The following is a 20,856-nucleotide window of genomic DNA, read 5'->3' as shown; positions in this document are numbered from 1 at the left end:
CGTCATCTTCGAGTGACTCCAGGCCTGTGGCTTTTTACCGAGACCGGAAGGACCCAAAGCTTTCCCGATTGGGCTACACTGGCCAGTGAGTCCTCTTGTTTCCTCCTACCGCCCCGGGATAGGATTCCAACTGCACGTCACCACACCTTCCTTTTTATGTGGGTTTTAGGGATCTGACTTAAGTCCTTAGGCACTATAGGAACTGAGCTCTTTCCAGCCCATGCCCCAGGTAAATGATTAATGATGATAGTTATAAATGAACAAACTGACACACAGCCCCGGGATCTGGAATCCTGCAATGGGGAAGTGGTCTACAATAGAGAAGGTTTCAGAAGCCTGCAACCATGCACTGGTTAACAGAAAATTCCACAGAGTATACTGCTCAGTGGTAGAGCAATGATAGTGCCTGGTATTCGCTAGGCTCTGGCTATGCTCAGTCCCCAGAGGCAAGCGTGCACTTACAAACCTAGAAGTTTCTCCTCTACAATCTCAGGCAGATTGTCCTCAGGAGCCCTTCTCCTTATATTACCCAGACTGGCCTTAAATACATGATCCTGCCTCAGTCTTTCCATGTGCTGGGTGTAGGTTTAAACCACCACACGGGACATTGTTCTCAACTGTTAAATATAACTAGAGATGGTATGTTAAGTCAAGCCCATTTACAGATCTCTGTCGTTTTTATAAATTATAGTGTGACAGACGTGAGGAGAAAGACCAAATTATGGCCAAATTAAAGCAAGATTTACTGTGTACAAACCAGAGCCAAGTCAGCAGCTGTCTCCCCCTAAAATAGGGTACATAATACCAGCCCAAAGCCAACTTCTCTAGCCCTTTATACAGGGCAAAAATCGTAGGGTGGGGGATTTTGCATTACAGAAGTGAGAGCAGGTGGTTAAGGATAAAGTGGGTCATGGAGCAATGGGTATAGGACATTCTCAAGAACGGGGGGGGGGGGGTACGGTGCAACTCAGCATTGACAAATATATAAACCTCAAGTTTTATAGTAAACAGAAATTTAACTTGGCTATAGACTCAAATTGAGATGGGATGGCTTTCAATATCTTTATAATGAGCCAAAGTTTTCCTTCTGATCCAACCATGTTTTGTTGATTCTGAGTCTGCCCTCTATACCTACACAAAAAACATCTAATACAGTTTGGTTAAAATGCCAACCTGGACCTCTGGTCTTTCAGATAGTCTTTGATTAAATTCCAGTTTGTGAAAACCCAAATAAAGATGCAATGATTTAAAATGTAACCTTGAGCATTGGAGGGATGACTCAGAACTAAAAGCACTTGCTGTTCTTGCAGAGGACAGAAGTTTTGTCTCCAGCACCAGTGTGACAACACACAACTGTAACTCTAGTTTTGGGGATCTGACACACTCTCTGGGCTTAGCATATATATGATACATACATAAACACACATGCATGGAAAATACATACACATACAAGTATATATAACCATGTCTGGTGCCTTGATGTGTAGAATTGGGGCATGAAACTCATCAAGCACACCACCTTTAAGCCATTTTTATTTTTATGTTCATTTTATTTATTTATATTCATTTAATTTGTATTTATGTACATAAGTCTGAGTGTTATATGAATCACATGGATGATCATGGATGCCATTAAAAAACTGCAGATTCCCTGGAGGTAAGGCTACAGGAAGTTGTGATCCACCCTGCATAGATGCTGAGAACCAAACTCCCATCTTGGGAACTAAACTCAAGACTTATGCAAGAGCAGCGTGGGCTCATAATCATTGAGCAGTCTGTACAGATATGTTTGTTTTTGTTTGTTTATTTTTGGAAATGGAGTTTACTAAGGAGCCCTAGCTATCCTGGAAATGCCTGTGTAGATCAGGCTGGCCTTGAATTCACAGAAGTCTACCTACCATTTCCTCCTGAGTGGGGTGATTAAAAAGGTCTACATTACCAGGCCTCACCTCTTCTTATTTTTTTAAGAATAATAAATAAATAATAATAAATTAAATTACATTCATTGTTGGGTATGTTGTTTTATGTATGTGAGTACATATGTGAGTACACATAGTGCCACAGCACATGTGTGAAGTTACAGAAGAATTTGTAGGGGTTTCTTAACTTCTTTCACCACATGAGTGCCTAGTATTGAACTCAGGCATGCAGGCTTGGAATAAATTCCCCTTTTCTCTAAGCCATCTTGCTAGCCCTTTATGAAGTAATTTTTTTAGAGACTGTTTATTGTATGACATTTAAGCCATGGGAATTGATTGATTATGTTATAATTCAGGTGGATACCATGTATTCCACATAATTTGGCATCTTATAGACTTAGAAAAATAATGATTCTCACTAACCAATATTGCTATGCTTGATCCAGGAGTGGTTTGTATTGACTTGTGGCTTAAATTCATATTAGTAAAAAGATACACAGAGGAAACATCTGTCTTCGGGTGGAAAGTAACTTTGGGTTAAAACCCAAAATGAAAATTATTTCTTTTTATTAGATTTCCACAGTCTTATATGAGTCTCAAAATCATATATACATATATATATATACATATATATACATCTATATATACATCTATATATATATACATATATATATATATATATACATCTCCAAAATTTACTTGTATACACTACTCTTACAGAACGTGGATTAATATCTTACAGAATGTGTAAAACATGGTATGGAAAGTAATGCTTGCATTTCTTATTTTTGAAAGATAAGTATTAAGCAATAGAAAGATACTCATTTAAAATTACAGCATAAAAAGTTTGGGGAGACTCCCAGAGTGAGCAATCTAGCATTTTATTAGAAAAGATAGGTTGAGTATGATGGTACATGGCTTTACTTTCTTTTTTTTTTTTTTTTTTTGTGGGACACTGGGGGGAGGCGTGCATCATTTATTATTACACAGTATTAGATAATGAAGCAGTATTGTTGACAATGACACTGCCGTCACACATACCTCAGGTCCTCACAGTTTTACTGTGGGATCTGTTTTATCACTAAAATATTTACAGTAAGAATATGGTAGAGTTGGTAGCAAGTTTCATCACAGTCTAAAATGAATGGCACCTTTCGCCATGTTCTAAGCAGCGCTCTATTTCACAGGAGATGGGTTCCATGCAGTCACTGCTCATCACAGCCCCCTGGAAGACTACTCCACTGCCTTTGTAAGACTGCTTGTGTTGGCGTCTGCGATGGTGGCCAAATAAATGAGATTTCTATGTAACACATGCTGATACTGGACGCACTCGTTCGCTCGACCCTTGTTCTGATACTCCACGATACAGCGGATCAGCTGGTCATTCTCCTCCAGGAGCTGAAAGATGGGCGAGGGGGAAGCGCAGGGAGCTCTCAGGTGAAGGTCCGGGGCAGGCGCCAAGTTGACCCTGCTCCCATTCCTTCCTTGGCCCACAGACTGTCCCCACCACGGTCCGGCCCCTGCAGGAAGCTCCTGCACCAGGTCTCCGGCTCGCTGTCGCTCACCCGCTGGATAGTCTCCTGGTTGACCTTGGCCTTGCGGTGTAACCAGTCAGGAGCGAAGATGACGGACATGCTGTAAAGAAGCTCGGAATCCCGAGCTGGGAGACCCCACGTCGCGCGCGCTCATGGCTTTACTTTCTAGTACTCTATAGGCAGAGGCAAGTAAAGGCCATCCTGGTCGACTCAGAAAGTTCTAAGACCACCAGGGCTACATAGTGAGACCCTGTCTTTAAAAAAAGAAAGGAAAGATAGACACTCAGGTTGCCCAGGTAGACAAAGTGTTGATTCTCTAGTGTGTGTAAACTGGGCAAAAAGTTAGGAACACCTTGCTATTATCCCAGTTTCTCATCTACAAAATATATGCAGCTGTTAATTGCTGTTCCTGCCTCATTTACAATCTAAGCAATACTATCTCTACACCCAAAGAAGAAATTAGTATGAATGTAGGTCAGTGCCTTCTTATCACAACCACCCCCGCATGATCATTCATCAAATGTTCCATCTAACTCACTCACCTCCTACCCTTCTTTTCCCACTCCTACTTACATCTAGGCAACCGCTGTGCCCTATTTATTACAAATTGTTCTGTGCCTGCTCTTCACCACAGCATTGCCTTAATCCATGGCCTTCTTACTACTTACCTGTACAATACCTTTATTTTTTCGATCTATTTTCAAATAACCATCCATTCTGAAGACAAAGTAAGTTTTCCTAAAACAAAAAAGGTATCTTATTATATCACATCTGTGCTTTCATACAGGATTAGACTGTTCATTATTATGAGCTGTGCAGCTTAGGCTCTGACTTCTTCCTGTGTTGCAATCTCATTTGAAACCATCTATGCCTATGTCACATTGTTCCCTTGCCTTGCGATGCTTCTTCACTTCAAATCCTGCTTTTCTCTTTGCTCTCCAGCATGGCAGCAGCTCCTGTTACATGAACACTTGGCTCAGGTGTCTTCTCACCATATGGTGGCCATGGTGGCTCTTAGTATCACTTTCTCTTTGCTTGTACCTTCTGTGCACTTTGTGTAAGCCTTTTCTTTAACATTTACAGAATTGTGTTTTGGTAGAAAAAAATGTATGCAAAAAGCATGAGCATGTGCCTACACTAAATTTATCTCATTAACAAAAGAGCCCAGGCCAGGTGTCGGCTCATGCCTTTAATCCTAGCACTCAAGAGGCAGACAGGTCTCTGTGAATTCAAAGCCTGTCAGGTCTACACAGTGAGTTCCAGGACACTCAGAGCTACATAGTGTGATCCAGTCTCAACAAAGCAAAAAATAAACAAAACAAAAAACAAAGGAACTCATAAAAATAACGTAAAGAGAAAAATTTGAAAATCTAAGATTTCAGAGTTAGTTCAAACAAGATAGAATAGCATATTTTATACCTGAATTGAATCTAATCTGTGGTGCTGTGGGTTGAACACACAAGTACTTGTATGTTAAGTGTGGGCTCTATCATTTAGCAGCACCTCCAGCCCAAGAATTCTAAGAAATGGCTGCTGTATTAGATGCAGTAGTTAAACTGTAGAATTTTATCCCAGAAAAGACAATAAACTCATCAGTTTTGCCTAATTTCAAACTTTTTATAAATGTTAAATACCCAGGACTAATAAATAATATAATGCCAAAGAGAAATAGTCATAGCTAAGTTGTTGGAAAATTATCTTCTACTGCAACACTGGTTGAAATCTGTTGCTATCAGGAACTGCTTTCGCCTCCAACAGTGATGCCACCCACAGGCTACGGGGACCTGCTCATCCATTGCCATGCCAATGACCATACATTACCAGCATACATTTGGTTCAGCTCCCACCTTCACCTGGGATCAGTTACATCACAGTTTAAATAAAAGGCAGACCCTTTCCGTCTCTTTTCTCTTTTTTCTCTCTTCTCTCTCTTTTCCCCATCTTGTCTCCATCATCTTCAATAATCATCTTCCATGTGGGACTATATTGGCCTGGTGTGGTCTGTTCAGACATGAGCCACGATTCTATCACAACAACATCTATCTTTTATACCTAAATTTACAATTTATCTCAGCACTGTCCTCTCTCTCTCTCTCTCTCTCTCTCTCTCTCTCTCTCTCTCTCTCTCTCTCTTTCTTTAAATAGACTTCACAGTGTAACACAGACTGACCTGGAGCTCACGACAACACTATTGCTTCATCCTCCCAAGTGTTGGGTTTACAAATATGTGTCACAACAGCCAGCCGTACTTTCTTTTTAACTCACTCAGTCCTGGCCCACACCGTGAACTTTAGAAACCTAGAGCTTTGGTGTTCAATTTAGAGTATATATTTTCCTGGTGATATGTAGTTTCCCAGAGCTCACATGTCTCCAAATAGCTTGCAAATGGTCAATTACTAAGCCTTTGTCCTAGAGTAGAGGTTCTCAACCTTTCTAATGCTGCAAACCTTTAATACAGTTTCTCATGTTGTAGTGACTCCAACCTTAAAATTATTTTGTTACTACTTCATAACTGTAATTTTACTACTGTTATGACTTGTAATGTAAATATCTGATATGAAGGATATCTAATATATGCCCCCCAAAGAATGCTGCCCTAGAATGAACTCTTTCCTATAGTCAACCTGGCCCCTGAAAGGTGTCCTTGTTCTAAAAGTTCTTCTTCTCCACCTTTCAGTGACTCTTCTGACATCTCCACAATGCCTCCTACCATTTCTTATTGTAATCGTCGAGTACACACTGGATCTCACTATCTCAAGTACCAGGCAAGAACAACACTGAAGAACACCACCAAAGAGAAAGCATTGCCCCAAGAGCATCCTTTTATCTAACATGAAACTGAACATGTCAAATCGCCATTGGAAACTCTGAATACCACATTGATTTTAATTACATATAAAATAAGAAATTTTACAGAATATGGTGATAAAAATCTGTTTATATATCACATTTAGGAAGTATAGACAGGAGGATCAGGAGTTAAAGACCAGTTTGCGCTGTGTGGAACTGACCCTGACACAGACACACACACACACACACACACACACACACACACACACACAACTTGTGGTAAGATAGTCGTAACAGGGATCATGGTTTTCAAGTGAAAAGTTTCATCTTACTAAGCTCATACTGCACTGCTGTACATTGATCACTATCATCCATTTCCATAAATTCTTAAGCTTCTACACTTGAACTCAGAGTCTACAAAAGACTGACTTTCTACTTCCTATTCCCTCTGACCTTGAAAAATGACATTCTTCTGATTCTTCAATTTTGATTATTTTAGATATTTATGCTTGTGTGTCATTAAGGTTCATTCTTTGTCCTTCTTTTAAAGTCATTCAAATTAAATGCATATGCTGCATTTAATTATGCATTTTCAATGGGCTTATTTCTAACTTTGCCTATTATGTATAGTGCTTATGTGAACATTAATTAATATGCAAGTTTTTGTTTGGACATAGTTTTCACTGTTTGGGTTACAGGCCTAAAGAGTAGAATTATTGGCTACTTACTTCTTAACTTTTTAAGGAGCCACCAAACTTTTCACCTGTAGCTGTCCTAGTTTACATTTTGCCATCGGTGTGGAGGAGGGAGTTCACTCTTCAGATTCAAAACAACACTATTATTTTCAGGTGAACATATATGTCTGGGTAGAGGACTTACCCAGATTCACAGGGACCTGGATTCACTCTTCAGTGTCAGAGAAATAAAGCTATAAAAGTAGTGTAGTGGCTGGAGAGATGGCTCATCAGTTAAGAGTACTAGATGTTCTTCAAGAGGACCAAGGTTCAATTCCCAGCACCCACACTACAGCTCACAATGGTCTGTAACTCAAACTTCAGGAAATTTGCAGGCACCTGGCATACAAATGATACACAGATGTACGTGCAGGCAAAACAAAACAAAAAGTTAAACAAAACAATTTTAAAAGTTTTTAATTTTCAAAAATTATAGTTGTAGTTTAACTATTATCTTGTGGACATTAAATGGAACCTCATTGTGGGTTTTATTAGTAGTATTCTATGACAATTCCATACGTGCATAAGATGCATTCTGGGCATACTTATTCTCTCCAATTTTACTTAACCTTTCCCCACCATCTGATCCCTTTCCATACCAAGTTCTCATTCCACTTTCATGTCTTTTTGGTTTTGTTTTGTGATCTACTGGGTTTAACCAGGGCATGACGTACATAGGCGTGAGTGCGAAGGATCCACTGAGGCATGGGTAACTCAACAATGGCTCTATCAGTGAAGGCAATGACTTACTCCCCATAGCCTTTGATTATCATTACCTTCCCTGAGCCCCCAAAATTCCTGCCCATCTATGATTGAATGGCTAAAGGCTTGGCCTTGTTTAGCTCCTATGTAGGCAACCACAGCTGTTGTAAATTCATAAGACAGTGTTTCAGGGCCCCTTTCTATTGCCAGGTTTCTGTATTCTTTGCAGAAGATTCTTCTGATCTTCTCTGAGCCAAGGAAGAGGTGATATGGATGTGGCATTAAAGGTTCCAAATATTTTGGTTTTTAATTGTAGTACCCTAATGTTATGCACATTTTTGGTTTATTTGTTGCCTATTTGTATATCTTTTCTGGAAAAATGTCTATTCAAGTCCCAAATCTGAGGCAGGAGGATTGCTGATTTCAAGGCCAGCCTAAATCCTGTAAGCTAACCACCAAAAGAACAAACAAGCCAATCAAAAATGGGGTATAGAACTAAACAGAGAATTCACAACAGAGGAATCTCGAATGGCTGAGAAGCACTTACAGAAATTTTCAAAGTCCTTAGAAATCAGGGAAATGCAAATTAAAATGACACTGAGATCCCACCTCATACCAATCAGAATGGCTAAGATCAAAACCTCAGGTGACAATACATGTTGGCGAGGATGTGGAGAAAGAGGAACACTCCTCCATTGCTGGTGGGATTGAAAACTGCTACAACCACTCTGGAAATCAGTCTGGTGATTCCTCGGAAAATTGGAAATAGATCTACCTGAAGACTCAGCAATACCACTCTTGGGCATATACTCAAAAGATGCTGCACCATGCCACAGGGGCACACATTCCACTATGTTCATAGAGGCCTTATTTGTGATGGCCAGAAGCTGGAAACAACTCAGATGTCCAACAATGGAAGAATGGATATAGAAAACGCAGTCCATTTACACAATGGAATACTACTCAGTTATTAAGAATGAGAACATCATGAATTTTGCAGGCAAATGGATGGATCTAGAAAATATCATCCTGAGCAAGGTAACATACCCAAAAGCATGTGCATAATATGTACTCATTAATAAGTGGATATTAACCAAAAAAGTACAGAATACCCAGGACACAACCCACAGGACTCAAGAATGTTAACAATCCAAAGGACCCAAGTGAGGATGCCTCCATCCCACATGGGAGGGAGAAGAAAGAAGTCACAGAGGAGTGGGAGGGGGGCGCAGACTGAAGGAGGGACTTGGTTGGGAGAAGGGACAGGGAGGGGAAGGGGAGCATGATCAGGTAGTGCGGCAGGGTGGACAGTACTGCAGAAAGAATGGAAAGAGGCAACCTCGGGAGGTAGGAGGTGGGGAGATCTTCTAGAATGAACCAGAGATCTGGGAGGTGAGAGACTCTCAGGACTCAAAGGGAGGAATCTAGGATGAAGTGCTCTACAGTGGGGAGGGGGAACTTGTAGAGCCCACCTCCAGTGGAGAGACAGGGCATCAAGTGGAGGGATGGGGCTGCCATCCCACAGTCAAAAACTCTGACCCAGAGTTGTTCCTGACTTGCAGGGACAAAATGAAAGAAAGGAGGTCTAGTGACAGGCCCAAACTGGGATCCATCTCAAGGGGAGGCCCCAAGGCCTGACTCTGTTACTGATGCTGTGCTTACAGACAGGACCCTAGCATGGCTGCCCTCCGAGGGGCCCAACAAGCAGCTGAAAGAGTCAGATGCAGATGCTAACACCCAACCAATGGACAGAAGCCAGGGACCCCTGTGGTTAAATTGGGAGAAAGCTGAAAGAAGCTAAGAAGGAGGGCATCCCCATGGGAAGACCAGCAGTCTCAACTGACCTGGACCCCCGAGAGCTCTCAGACTCTGAGCCACCAACCAGGCAGCATAGGCCAGCAAATATGAAGCCCCTGACAAATATACAGCAGAGGACTGCATGGTCTGGCCTCATTGAGAGAAGATGCATCCAACCCTTGAGAAACTTGAGGCCCCAGGGAGTGGAGAGGCCTGGTGGGGAAAGGAGGGGTGGAGACAACTTCTTGAAGATTCTGGGAGGCAGGAGAGGAGATATGGGTGGAAAGCAGTCAGGGTACACACCGGGAGGAAGATGAAGCCTGGACTGTAAAAAAAGAATTAAAGAATAAAAAGAAATAAAAAAACCCAGAAGTTTTGGCAAGATTTAACCAAAAAATGTGATATTGTTGTAGGATATAAAATGTATTTTAAAATAGTTTTATAAATATGTATATCTTGAATGTAAAACTTGTATAATAGTTACTCCATTTTTTCGCAAACAGGTCATTACAGTAACTTGTGACACTCAAAAAAAGAATATTTCAAGAAGTTAGACTCCAGAGAGCCAAATAACCCTATTAAAAATGGGGTACAGAGCTAGACAAAGAATTCTCAGCTGAGGAATATCGAATGGCTGAGAAGCACCTAAAGAAATGTTCAACATCCTCAGTCATCAGGGAAATGAAAATCAAAACAAGATTCTACCTCACACCAGTCAGAATGGCTAAGATCAAAAACTCAAGTAACAACAGATGCTGGCGAGGATGTGGAGAAATAGGAACACTCCTCCATTGATGGTGGGATTGTAAACTGGACAATCATGCTGAAAATCAGTCTGGAGGTTCCTCAGAAAATTGGACATTGCACTACCTGAGGACCCAGCTATACCTCTCCTGGGCATATACCCAAAAGATGTTCCAACATATAACAAGACACGTGCTCCACTATGTTCATAGCAGCCTTATTTATAATAGCCAGAAGCTGGAAAGAATCCAGATGCCCTTCAACAGAGGAATGGATACAGAAAATGTGGTACATCTACCCTATGGAGTACTACTCAGCTATCAAAAACAATGACTTCATGAAATTCATAGGTAAATGGATGGAACTGGAAAATATCATCCTGAGTGAGACAGCCCAATCACAGAAAAACACACTTGATATGCACTCACTGATAAATGTATATTAGCCGAAAAGTTCGAATTACCCAAGATACAATCCATAGACCACATGAAGCTCAAGAAGGATGACCAAAATGCGGATGCTTCACTCCTTCTTAAAATGGGGAACAAAAATATCCGTAGGGGGGATATGGAGGCAAAGTTTGGAGCAGAGACTGAAGGAACAGCCATTCAGAGCCTGCCCCGCATGTACCTCATATATATACAGCCACCAAAACTAGATAAGATTAATGAAGCTCAGAAGTGCATGCTGACAAGAACTGGATATAGCTGTTTCCTGAGAGACACAGCTAGAGCATGTCAAACACAGACTCGAATGCCATCATTAAACCACTGAACTGAGAACAGGACCCCCGTTGAAGGAATCAGAGAAAGGACTGAAAGAGCTGAAGGGGCTTGAGACCCCATAATAACAACAATGCCAACCAACCAGAGCTTCCAGGGATTAAACCACTACCCAAAGACTGAACATGGACTGACCCTGGGCTCCAACCTCATAGGTAGCAATGAATAGCCTAGTAAGAGCACCAGTGGAAGGAGAAGCCCTTGGCCCTGCCAAGGTTGGACCCCCAGTGCAGGGGAATGTCGGGGAGCAGGAAGGGGGTAGATGGGGAGGGAAACACCCTTATAGAACAAGGGGAGAGAGATAGGATGGGGGCTTATGGACAGGAAACCAAGAAAGGAAATAACATTTGAAATATAAATTAAAAATTCCAATTAAAAAAGGTCCATGAAACATGATACCAACATTGTTTTTCCTGTTATAAAGCAAAAGAATATGTTTATGCAAGTTTATAAATGTATTTATATATATATGCTTAATAAAACAGAAAAACAATTTAAAAAGAATATTATGAAAACAGAATCTCAACAAGCAATAAAAAAACCAAAATGGATTGAATGCAGCAGATATGAGAACCTTCAGCCTCTATTGGTGCAGATATTTTATTAGGGTAGTCTGTTTTTAACACTGAATTGTAAGAATTCTTTATATATTTCAGACAGCTGTCCCAGGATCTCCTTTATAAAGATATCTTGTAGCATGTGATCTTCCAAAGGTCTTTAAAATGTCTTACAAAAATAAATAAGCATGTCAGATGCAAAGGGGAGGGAGGACAGGGTGAAGAACCCTTGGAGGGGGGACAAGGAAGAGGGGCAACGTTTGGAATGTAAATAAATAAAAAAAATTAAAAAGACTAAAGACCAAGGAAATGTTCTGTTTTAGGGAACCATGAATAAAAGAAAGGTGGGTTTTTTGTTGTGTTGTGTTTTGCTTTTTATTTTTAACATCCAAAGCCTGATTGCCTTCTCTGACTGTAAGAAACTAGCTAAGAAAGCAATTTAGCCACTCACCTATATTAGGTAGGTGTTTCCGACTTGTGTAGTTTACTGTTCACTCAACTGGAAAAGAGTAAATTCAAAATACAATTTGTCCCAGATCAAACTGTCCTGTGTTACAGCCTTTATTATCTGACATACCAGCTAACATAATAGAGCTGGGGCCAGGGTGTTGCCATCTGCCCCACCCTCTGAATTTCCCAACTGAACAGGAAATGCTTGCTTTTTGAGTCTGCAATCACTTGTGGTCACAATTTCTGACTTTTGCAGTCATGTATAGATTACAAAAGGCATTCTCAAGCTGCTTGCCAATTTCAGTAAATTCTGAAGAATAAAAATGTTTTATGAATGAGTTTTTAAGCAGCTTCTAAGAACATTGCTGTTCATATAACATTTCACTAAGACCTGAAATGGATGTAGAAACATCTTTCCTAACAAAGTGAGCCATTCCTTAAAATGAATTTTGAGTAGTTGAAAAAATGGGGTGGAAATATTAAAAGATTTTTGAGACAGAGTCTCACCATATATCTCTGGTTGGCCTGGGACTTATTTTGTAGACCAGTATGTATACAGCAGGTGATACATGGCATAAAAAATATCAAATCTGGATGACTGGATGTTGTGGTGCAGACCTGTAGTCCTAGACGTCAAAACAACTGTGAACTGGAACCATTGTGGTGGTGGGACAAGGCATACCTTCCCTGCAGCAAAGACAGCTTCAAAAACCAGGGATCAGGACAGACTGCCCAGTCTGCAGCCACAGGGCCAGACATAGACGTTCATTTGTTGATGTTGCTGTAGGATCTCTAATTCTTCCAACAGTATATTTGGCAAAATTGTGTCTTTTCCTGTGAATTATTTTTATACCTTTATCAATTGGCAGTTGGTCTTAACCTATACAACCATAATTTCGGTACCTAGGAAGTAGAGACAATAGGCTCACGAGTGTGAGGCTAGCCTGGGCTATAAAAGGATATCATATCTCAGAAAAACAAACTCATCCGTCATCATTAATTACCATCAACTATTACTGTTATGAACATTTTAAAGAATTTTGGTAACAATGTGGTAAAACTAGTATCATTTTTGCATTATGGTCAGGAATTTGAAATTGTGTAAATACTAAAAATTCAGATTCCTTTAAAAACTGAAAATTGAATAATCCTGAGACCTACCAGTTATACTTCTGATATATACCTAAAGTAATCAAAGGCAGACAATGGAAGATAAGTATGTAAACTTATCTTCATAGCGGGACTATTCACAGTAGCCAAAAGGGGAGCAAACCTAGTGTCTACAAATGAAAAAATAGGTAAAATATGATACATATTTTATTTTGTACATTTTATAGACTATTATGTTGCTTTACAAAGAAAATTCTGACACCTGCTTCAACTTTGATAGTCTTTCAAAGTACTAAAATACACAAAATAAACCAGTTTCAAAGTCTCAAATGCTATACAATTCTTCTATGTGAAACTCCTAGAAAGGCAGAACACCTGAGGCCAGATGGCAGAGGAGGAAAAACAGGAAGCTGTTATTTATAGAAACAAAGTTTGGGTTTTTCAAAGATTTGCTTTTATCTTTTTATTATGTATGTATAAAGTGTGGATGTATATACTATGTGTGTGTGCAGGTGCTCTTAAAGGCCTGAATAGGGTGTGTCATTCCCTGAAGCTGGACTTAGCAGGTTGTTGTGTCCTTACCAATATACTATCTCATAGCACAGATTTACCACAGATATATTTGACTTACTCACTAATTGTAAAATATTTTCAAGACAAAAAGCTAACCAAATATAAAATAGTGAAAGCATTAACTGACAATAAAGTGAAAAATCACATATGCCTTAGAGGGAGAAAGCAGTATTCATGGCTCAAGATCCTAGGAAAACAAGTTTCAAAAACGTGGACATCTTTTGTATATAAAGTTCATACCTGCCTCTGTTGTTTTCAGGGTTGTATGAAATAAATGCAATGTACAATGTGCAAAATAAATGAAGCAATTAAGTTGACTTCTCTGGCTCCGACTCCAAGATGGGGAAGTCATTCACCAATTTCATGTGTAAAAAGGACTTTCATCCTGCGTCCAAATCCAGCATCAAGAAGGTATGGATGGCAGAACAGAAAATATCATATGTTAAAAAGATACAAGAAGGATTAACGCAACAGTACCTTAAAGAACAAGAGTCATATGATAACAGATTACTTATGGGAGATGAGCGTGTAAAGAACGGCCTGAATTTCATGTATGAGGCCCCGCCAGGAGTTAAAAAAGAAAACAAAGAGGAAGGAGAAACGGAAGGAGAGACAGAATACAAATTTGAATGGCAGGTGCTCCGAGGGAAAAAATATGCCAAAGATGACATGAACATCAGAGATCGGCCCTTTGGTATTCAGGTTCGAAATGTAAAGTGTATTAAATGTCACAGGTGGGGCCATGTGAACACAGATCGAGAGGGCCCCTTGTTTGGTCTTTCTGGGATCAATGCAAGTTCAGTTCCTGCTGATGGCTCAGGGCCGTCGATGCACCCCTCGGAGCTAATAGCGGAGACGAGAAACTGGGTTTGCGCTGAAGCGAAATGTACTGGGGAGAAACTTGACGCAAATGATCCGTCGCAGGACTCTCACAAGGGACGGTGAAGAAGACCCCGAGGTTGAGTTCTTAAAGTCGCTCACCACCAAACAAAAGCAGAAGCTTCTCGGGAAATTGGATAGACTTGAAAAGACAAAAAAGAAAAAGAAAAATGATAAGAAAAAGAAGTTACGGAAGAGCAAAAATAAACACAAAAAAAAACGGGAAAAAATCCTCCTCTCCCTCCTCTTCCTCCTCCTCCTCTCCCTCCTCTTCCTCCTCCTCCTCTCCCTCCTCTTCCTCCTCCTCGGAGACAGATGGCAGCAGTGAGAGTGATAACAAAGAAAAGAAAGAGAAAGAGAAGAGGAAGAAAAGGAAGAAAACCAAATGTTCCGGAAATAAATCCGGTGTCTGTAAAGAGTACAAGTCTAAGAACATTCTTTATGAAGAACTTTCTAGCAGCCATACTGACAAGGGAAAAGCCCAGGAAAAATCAAGGCTTCTAAAACAAGAGCGTCCTGGAGAGAATAGCACACGGGTCCATTCTGGTTCTGACCGGAAGTCCAGAAGCCACCAGCACAGTCCAGAGGACAAAGGGTCTGACGGAAACGCGGGAATCCGAAGCCGTAGCCGGGCTGAGAGCAGCAGGCGAAGCCGAAGCAGGAGCCCTTGCAGTCAGAAGCAAAGGGAAAGGGAGGCGAGGAGCCCTAGTGAAGAGCAGAAGGGGAGAAAGGGCACCCAAGCCACGGTGACCGCGACCACAGAAGAGAGCGTGCGCTGAGCACCCGAGAGATCCAGAGAGCGGCAGGTTCAACAGAGCTCGGGAAGAACCACCTGGGCATCAAGAACATCTTTAGCAAGGGCTACTGTGCACACTGTTATCTAATAAAAAAGTCAGTTCATTTCCATCTCTGTAAACTGTCCTGTCAAATATTAAAGAACCTGTGTGCCGCAGGCTTAAATTTTCAAATCTTTGCAGGGAATTTATTTAGGGTATAGAAGTGTTGTGGTTTTTGGTTTGTTGTTGTTGGTGGTGGTGGTGGTGGTGGTGGTTTTCTTGTTGGTAGTTGTTTCTTTTGCCCTGTATCAGATTTAAAATATGTAAGTAATTCTGTGATTTTGTTTTTGTTTTGAAACACCATTAAAACAGTGACAGAATCTTGAAAAAAAATACTTGCTTATAGCTATTTCTTATTGAGACAGGGTCTCACTCAGTAGCCCTGGATGTCCTGGCCTTAATAAATCCTTGTTTTATTTTCTTCTCATCTATTCACTTTAGTCACTGAGTTTAGAAATCACTTACCAAGGCATTAAAGCAACAGGCCCTTACTCTACTTGAGATAATATCCCTAATGTAGCATCATAACTGTAAGTCATTCTTTGGGAATTTGGAGGTAACAAATTCTTCTTCTAGAACAAATTAATTGAAATCACTGTCCTTTTTCCTTAGACTTATTCAGCTCTCTAATGGATGACACTTTGATATCAAAGGGACAAATCTCCATTCACAAATCACGCTAATGGTGATCTATAAACATGTGTCCTGTGTTGACTTACCAGGTGCCACACTCTTAAGGAAAATGGAGTCTTCCAATCCAAGTAGCTATCAACCTCTAATGACTTCTTGGTTTTCCCTTCTTTATATTGATATTTGGTATGATTTGAGCTTACTCAAGCCTTGTAATTGCTACCTTTCTGTGTCGGGAAGATCCTTCTGCTTTTCAGTCATCTACCACTTCTAGCCCTTACATTCTTTCTGTCCTTCTTAAGCAATGATCCCTGAGCCTTGGTAGAGGACTATAGATAGATTGTGCTACTTACTTTTCCTTTTACTGTGATAAAATATCTGACAGAAACAAGAGAGGAATATGGGGTGTACTAATTTACTCAAAGTTAAAATAAAGCTAGCGATACATGATGATTTGGGGTACACATGAGCATGACAGCTCTTGATGTGACCCCTCTGGCTTTTCCTGCCATGGCTAACCCTACTCCAGACTCTGTACCTGACTTCTAGCCAGAAGGACACTCAACTTGAGGAGACGCAGCATCAAGGAGCTAGACTCAGAAACCATGAGGTAAGTGTCAAGGAGGCTGAAGGCTTTAGAGGTCAGCTGGTGGCCACTCCGAAGTTCCTAACACAAAACAACCTTTTGTGTCACTAACTCCTAGAATGAAGAAAGCTCTGCTCTGCTCTGCTCTGCTCTGCTCTGCTCTGCTCTGCTCTGCTCTGCAGAACGCAAATATGAGCCAACTACCCAGATCTAGTGCTATCTTTAGCCAACAAAGATGAAAGCATTTCTTTCAAACTCAATCAATAAGAAATGTGGCTCCCAGGGGCTGGTGAGATGCTTCAGTGGTTAAGAGCACTGGTTACTCTTCCAGAGGTCCACAGTATAATTAGCAGGTGTATTCCTCTTTCTCCACATCCTCGCCAGCATTTGCTGTCACCTGAGTTTTTGATCTTAGCCATTCTGACTGGTGTGAGATGGAATCTCAGGGTTGTTTTGCTTTGCATTTCCTTGATGACTAAAGATGTTGAACATTTCTTTAGGTGCTTCTCGGCCATTTGATATTCCTCAGTTGGGAATTCTTTGTTTAAATCTGTACCCCATTCTTAATAGGGTTATTTGGCTCTCTGGTGTCTAACTTCTTGAGTTCTTTATATATTTTGGATATTAGCCCTCTATCAGATGTAAGATTGGTAAAGATCTTTTCCCAATCTGTTGGTTGTCGTTTTGTCCTAACAACAGTGTCCTTTGCCTTACAGAAGCTTTGCAGTTTTTTTTTCTTTTTTTCGGAGCTGGGGACCGAACCCAGGGCCTTGCGGTTGCTAGGCAAGCGCTCTACCACTGAGCCAAATCCCCAACCCCTAGCTTTGCAGTTTCATGAGGTCCCATTTGTCGATTCTTGATCTTAGAGCATAAGCCATTGGTGTTTTGTTCAGGAAATTTTCCCCAGTGCCCATGTGTTCAAGACTCTTCCCCACTTTTTCTTCTATTAGTTTGAGTGTATCTGGTTTTATGTGGAGATCCATCATCTACTTGGACTTGAGCCTTGTATAAGTTGATAAGAATGGACCGATCTACATTCTTCTACATGTTGACCTCCAGTTGAATCAGCACCATTTGTTGAAGATGCTGTCTTTTGTCTACTGGATGATTTTAGCTCCTTTGCCAAAGATCAAGTGACCATAGGTGTGTGGGTTCATTTCTGGGTCTTCAATTCTATTCCGCTGATCTATCTGCCTGTCTGTACCAATACCATACAGTTTTTATCGCTATTGCTCTGTAATACTGCTTGAGGTCAGAACAGAAGTTCTTGGTCCCCCAGAAGTTCTTTTATTGTTGAGGATAGCTTTCACTATCCTGGGGTTTTTTTTGTTATTCCAAATGAATTTACAAATAATTACTGCTAATCTCTTAGCTCCAGCTGAATAGAATCAATTTTTCAAGTAGTCCCTTCTATTCTGGACTTTAAAAAGCCAGAGCCACATGGCCAAAGCTTGCGAGTTCTGCTGCTTGCTGGAGGTAGAGCATGGTCCCTTTGTTCTCTTACATTATCACCAGCTTTCTGTTCTCCAACTCCTCGCTGCCTGGACAGAACAGTTCTGGTTGATATTTTGTTCTGATTGCTTCTAATGGAGCTTATGGTTGTGGAAATTTTTAATTATAATTATTTTATTTGTTTACATTCCAGTTGTTGCCCCCCATCCCCGTCTCTTTTTCCACAATTCTTCATTCTATTTCTCCTCCCCATTTCCTCTGAGAGGGTGTCCCCCCACCAGACCTCCCCCTTCTCCGGGGCCTCAAGTCTCTCTAGAATTAAGCAATCTTCTTCCACTGAGGCCAGATCAGGCCGTCCCCTGCTCGTATGTGCCAGGGACCTCAGACCAGCTGGTTTATGCTCCTGGTTGGTGGCTCAGTCCTGGAAGCTCCTTGAGGCTGCTGGGCTTCATAGAGGCTCACTCTCCCCTCCAGCTTCTTCAATTCTTCCCCTAATTCAACCATTTGGGGTCCAACATCAGTCCAGTGGTTGAGTGTAAGTATCTGCATTTGTCTCAGTCGGCTGCTGGTAGGGCCTCTCAGAGGACAGCCATGCCATGCTCCTGTCTGTAAGCACAGCATAGCATCAGTAATAGTGTCAGGCTTTGGAGCGTTCACTCATGAGATGGATCCCAAGTTGGGCAGGTCATTGGACTGCCTTTCTTTCAGTCTCTTCTCCATTTTTGCCTCTGTAGTTGTTGTAGACTGGAACGATTCTGGGTCAGAAATTTTGACTGTGGATTAGTAACCAAGTGCCTCTACTTGATGCCCTGTCTATCTGCTGAAGGTAGGCTCTTTGAGTTCCCTCCTCTCAGTGTTGGGCATTTTGGCTAAGGTCACCCCCATAGAGTCCTGACAGTCTCTCACCTCCCAGGTCCTTGGTACTTTCTAGAGGCATTGCCTGTACAGCTCTCCACCCAACCCTACCTGCCCTGGCAGGGTCAGGGGGAGTTGGTGCAGGGTCAACCACACAGACTCTGGGAGCAGGTGAGAAATGCTGCAGCAAGCTCATCTGAGCACAGCTGTAAGCTCCTTTAATACCCTCCACCCACACCTCCATGGGTCCTAAGAAAGAATCTCTTCTAAGCAGCAGTTCCTGCTTGGCTGGCATTGTTTGCACTAGCAATCCTTGGTTTCTCAGGCAGACTTCAATTAGGTCCTTCTGCAGGAGATGCTTTTGCAGCTGCACAGCCCTCGGCATTGAAACAGAGGGAGCCCCTCCATTCCTGCTACATAGAGGGTCCCCTCACCTCCCATTACCTGAGAATGCAATTTCCATTCATTCTCCCCCATACCTGATCCTGTTCCCCTTTTCCCCTCCTCTCTCCACTTCCACCCAGGTCCTTCCCTCCCTCCGCTTCCTATGATTATTTTGTTCCCCTCTTAAGCATCCTCACTTGGGCCTTCCTTCTTGTTAAACTTCTTACGGTCTATGGGTTGTATCCTAGGTATTCTGTACTTTTTGGCTAATATCGACTTATCCATGCATTCACAACATGCATGTCCTTTTGAGTCTGAGTTACCTCACTCAGAATGTTTTCTAGTTCCATCTATTTGCCTTCAAATTTTATGACGTCCTTGTTTTTAATAGCTGAATAGTACTCCATTGTTTAAATGAACCACATTTTCTCTATCCATTCTTCAGTTGAGGAACATCTGGGTTTTTTCCAGCTTCTGACTATTACAAATAAGGCTGCTATGAACATGGTGGAGCATGTATCCTTGTGGTATGTGGGGCATCTTTTGGGTGTGTGCCCAAGAGTGGTATAGCTGGGTCTTCAGATAGAACAATTTCCGGCTTTCTAAGGAACCACCAGATTGATTTCCGATTGCTTGTACCAGTTGACAATCCCACCAGCAATAGAGAAGTGTGCTGCCACTTGAGTTTTTGATCTTAGCCATTCTGATGGTGTGAGGTAGAATCCCAGGGTTGTTTTGATTTGCATTTCTGATGACTAAGGACTTGTAACATTTCTTTAATTGCTTCTCAGCCATTCAAGAGTCTTCTGTTGTTAATTCTCTCTTTAGCTATGTACCCCATTTTAAGTTGGGTTATTTGGTTTTGGGGGGGTTAACTTCTTGAGTTCTTTATATCTTTTGGATATTAGCCCTCTGTTGGGTGTAGGGTGACTCAATATTTTTCCCAACCTGTAGGGTGCTGATTTATCCTATTGATGGTGTCTTTCGCTTTCAGCTTTTCAGTTTCATGAGGTCCCATTTATCAATTTTTTCTCATTAAACTTGTTTTAATGGGTCTCAAAATTCTGTTGCAGATTTTTGGTCAAGTTGTTTCCATTAAAAAGTACTGATTTTGAGGGGACTGGAGAGATGGCTCAGTGGTTAAGAGCACTGACTGCTCTTCCAGAGGTCCTGAGTTCAAATCCCAGCAACCACATGGTGGCTCACAGCCATCTGTAATGGGATCTGATGCCCTCTTCTAGGGTGCATGAAGACAGTGACAGTGTACTCATATACATGAAATAAATAAATCTTTAAAAAAAAAGTACTGATTTTGAAAACTAATAACTTAAAACTGCCACACACACACACACACACACACACACACACACACACACACACACACACCACAAAGGTCATTCTTTTCTTTCTGAAGGTTTTACAACGCATTGTTGTCATTAACCAGTCTCTTAATATTAAACTTAAATGGCCAACTGAGACAAACAGTTCTGAGATTGCATCTTCCACCACCTAGCAAGACGGGGGGTGGTGTTAGATAATAT

The 20,856-nt window shown here is 41.3% G+C and overlaps 2 protein-coding genes across 2 annotated transcripts; one reads left to right on the top strand and one right to left on the bottom strand.

Moving 5' to 3' along the window:
* Nucleotide 1: 1 nt before the first annotated feature.
* LOC116883259 (corepressor interacting with RBPJ 1-like) lies at nt 2-16,173 on the top strand. The gene is given in 6 exon segments (XM_032884254.1): nt 2-85; nt 13,953-14,556; nt 14,558-14,795; nt 14,797-15,307; nt 15,310-15,463; nt 16,131-16,173. Coding segments are annotated over 5 exon segments (1,470 nt in total). The 5' UTR covers nt 2-85; nt 13,953-14,032.
* On the bottom strand, nt 2,882-3,596 carry LOC116883316 (SS18-like protein 2). Its single transcript, XM_032884372.1, has 2 exons — nt 3,485-3,596; nt 2,882-3,317 (listed from the first exon to the last, which is right to left on the bottom strand). Exons 1-2 carry the CDS (start codon nt 3,551-3,553, stop codon nt 3,153-3,155), a joined length of 234 nt encoding a protein of 77 aa, XP_032740263.1. The 5' UTR covers nt 3,554-3,596; the 3' UTR covers nt 2,882-3,152.
* Nucleotides 16,174-20,856: the final 4,683 nt, after the last annotated feature.

The sequence above is a fragment of the Rattus rattus genome, chromosome 14 (genome assembly GCF_011064425.1).
Source record: "Rattus rattus isolate New Zealand chromosome 14, Rrattus_CSIRO_v1, whole genome shotgun sequence".
Taxonomy (NCBI): Eukaryota; Metazoa; Chordata; class Mammalia; order Rodentia; family Muridae; genus Rattus; species Rattus rattus.
Note: the sequence above shows the minus strand (reverse complement) of the source record. Positions and strands in the feature narration are given on the sequence as shown.

What these genes read in the sequence shown, in the direction of transcription:
- LOC116883316 (XM_032884372.1), bottom strand. Translation starts at nt 3,553, where the DNA reads ATGTCCGTCATCTTCGCTCCTGACTGGTTACACCGCAAGGCCAAGGTC. An exon ending in ACCAGGAGACTATCCAGCGG is followed by an intron (nt 3,318 to 3,484) that starts GTGAGCGACAGC and finishes CCCATCTTTCAG; the next exon opens with CTCCTGGAGGAGAATGACCA.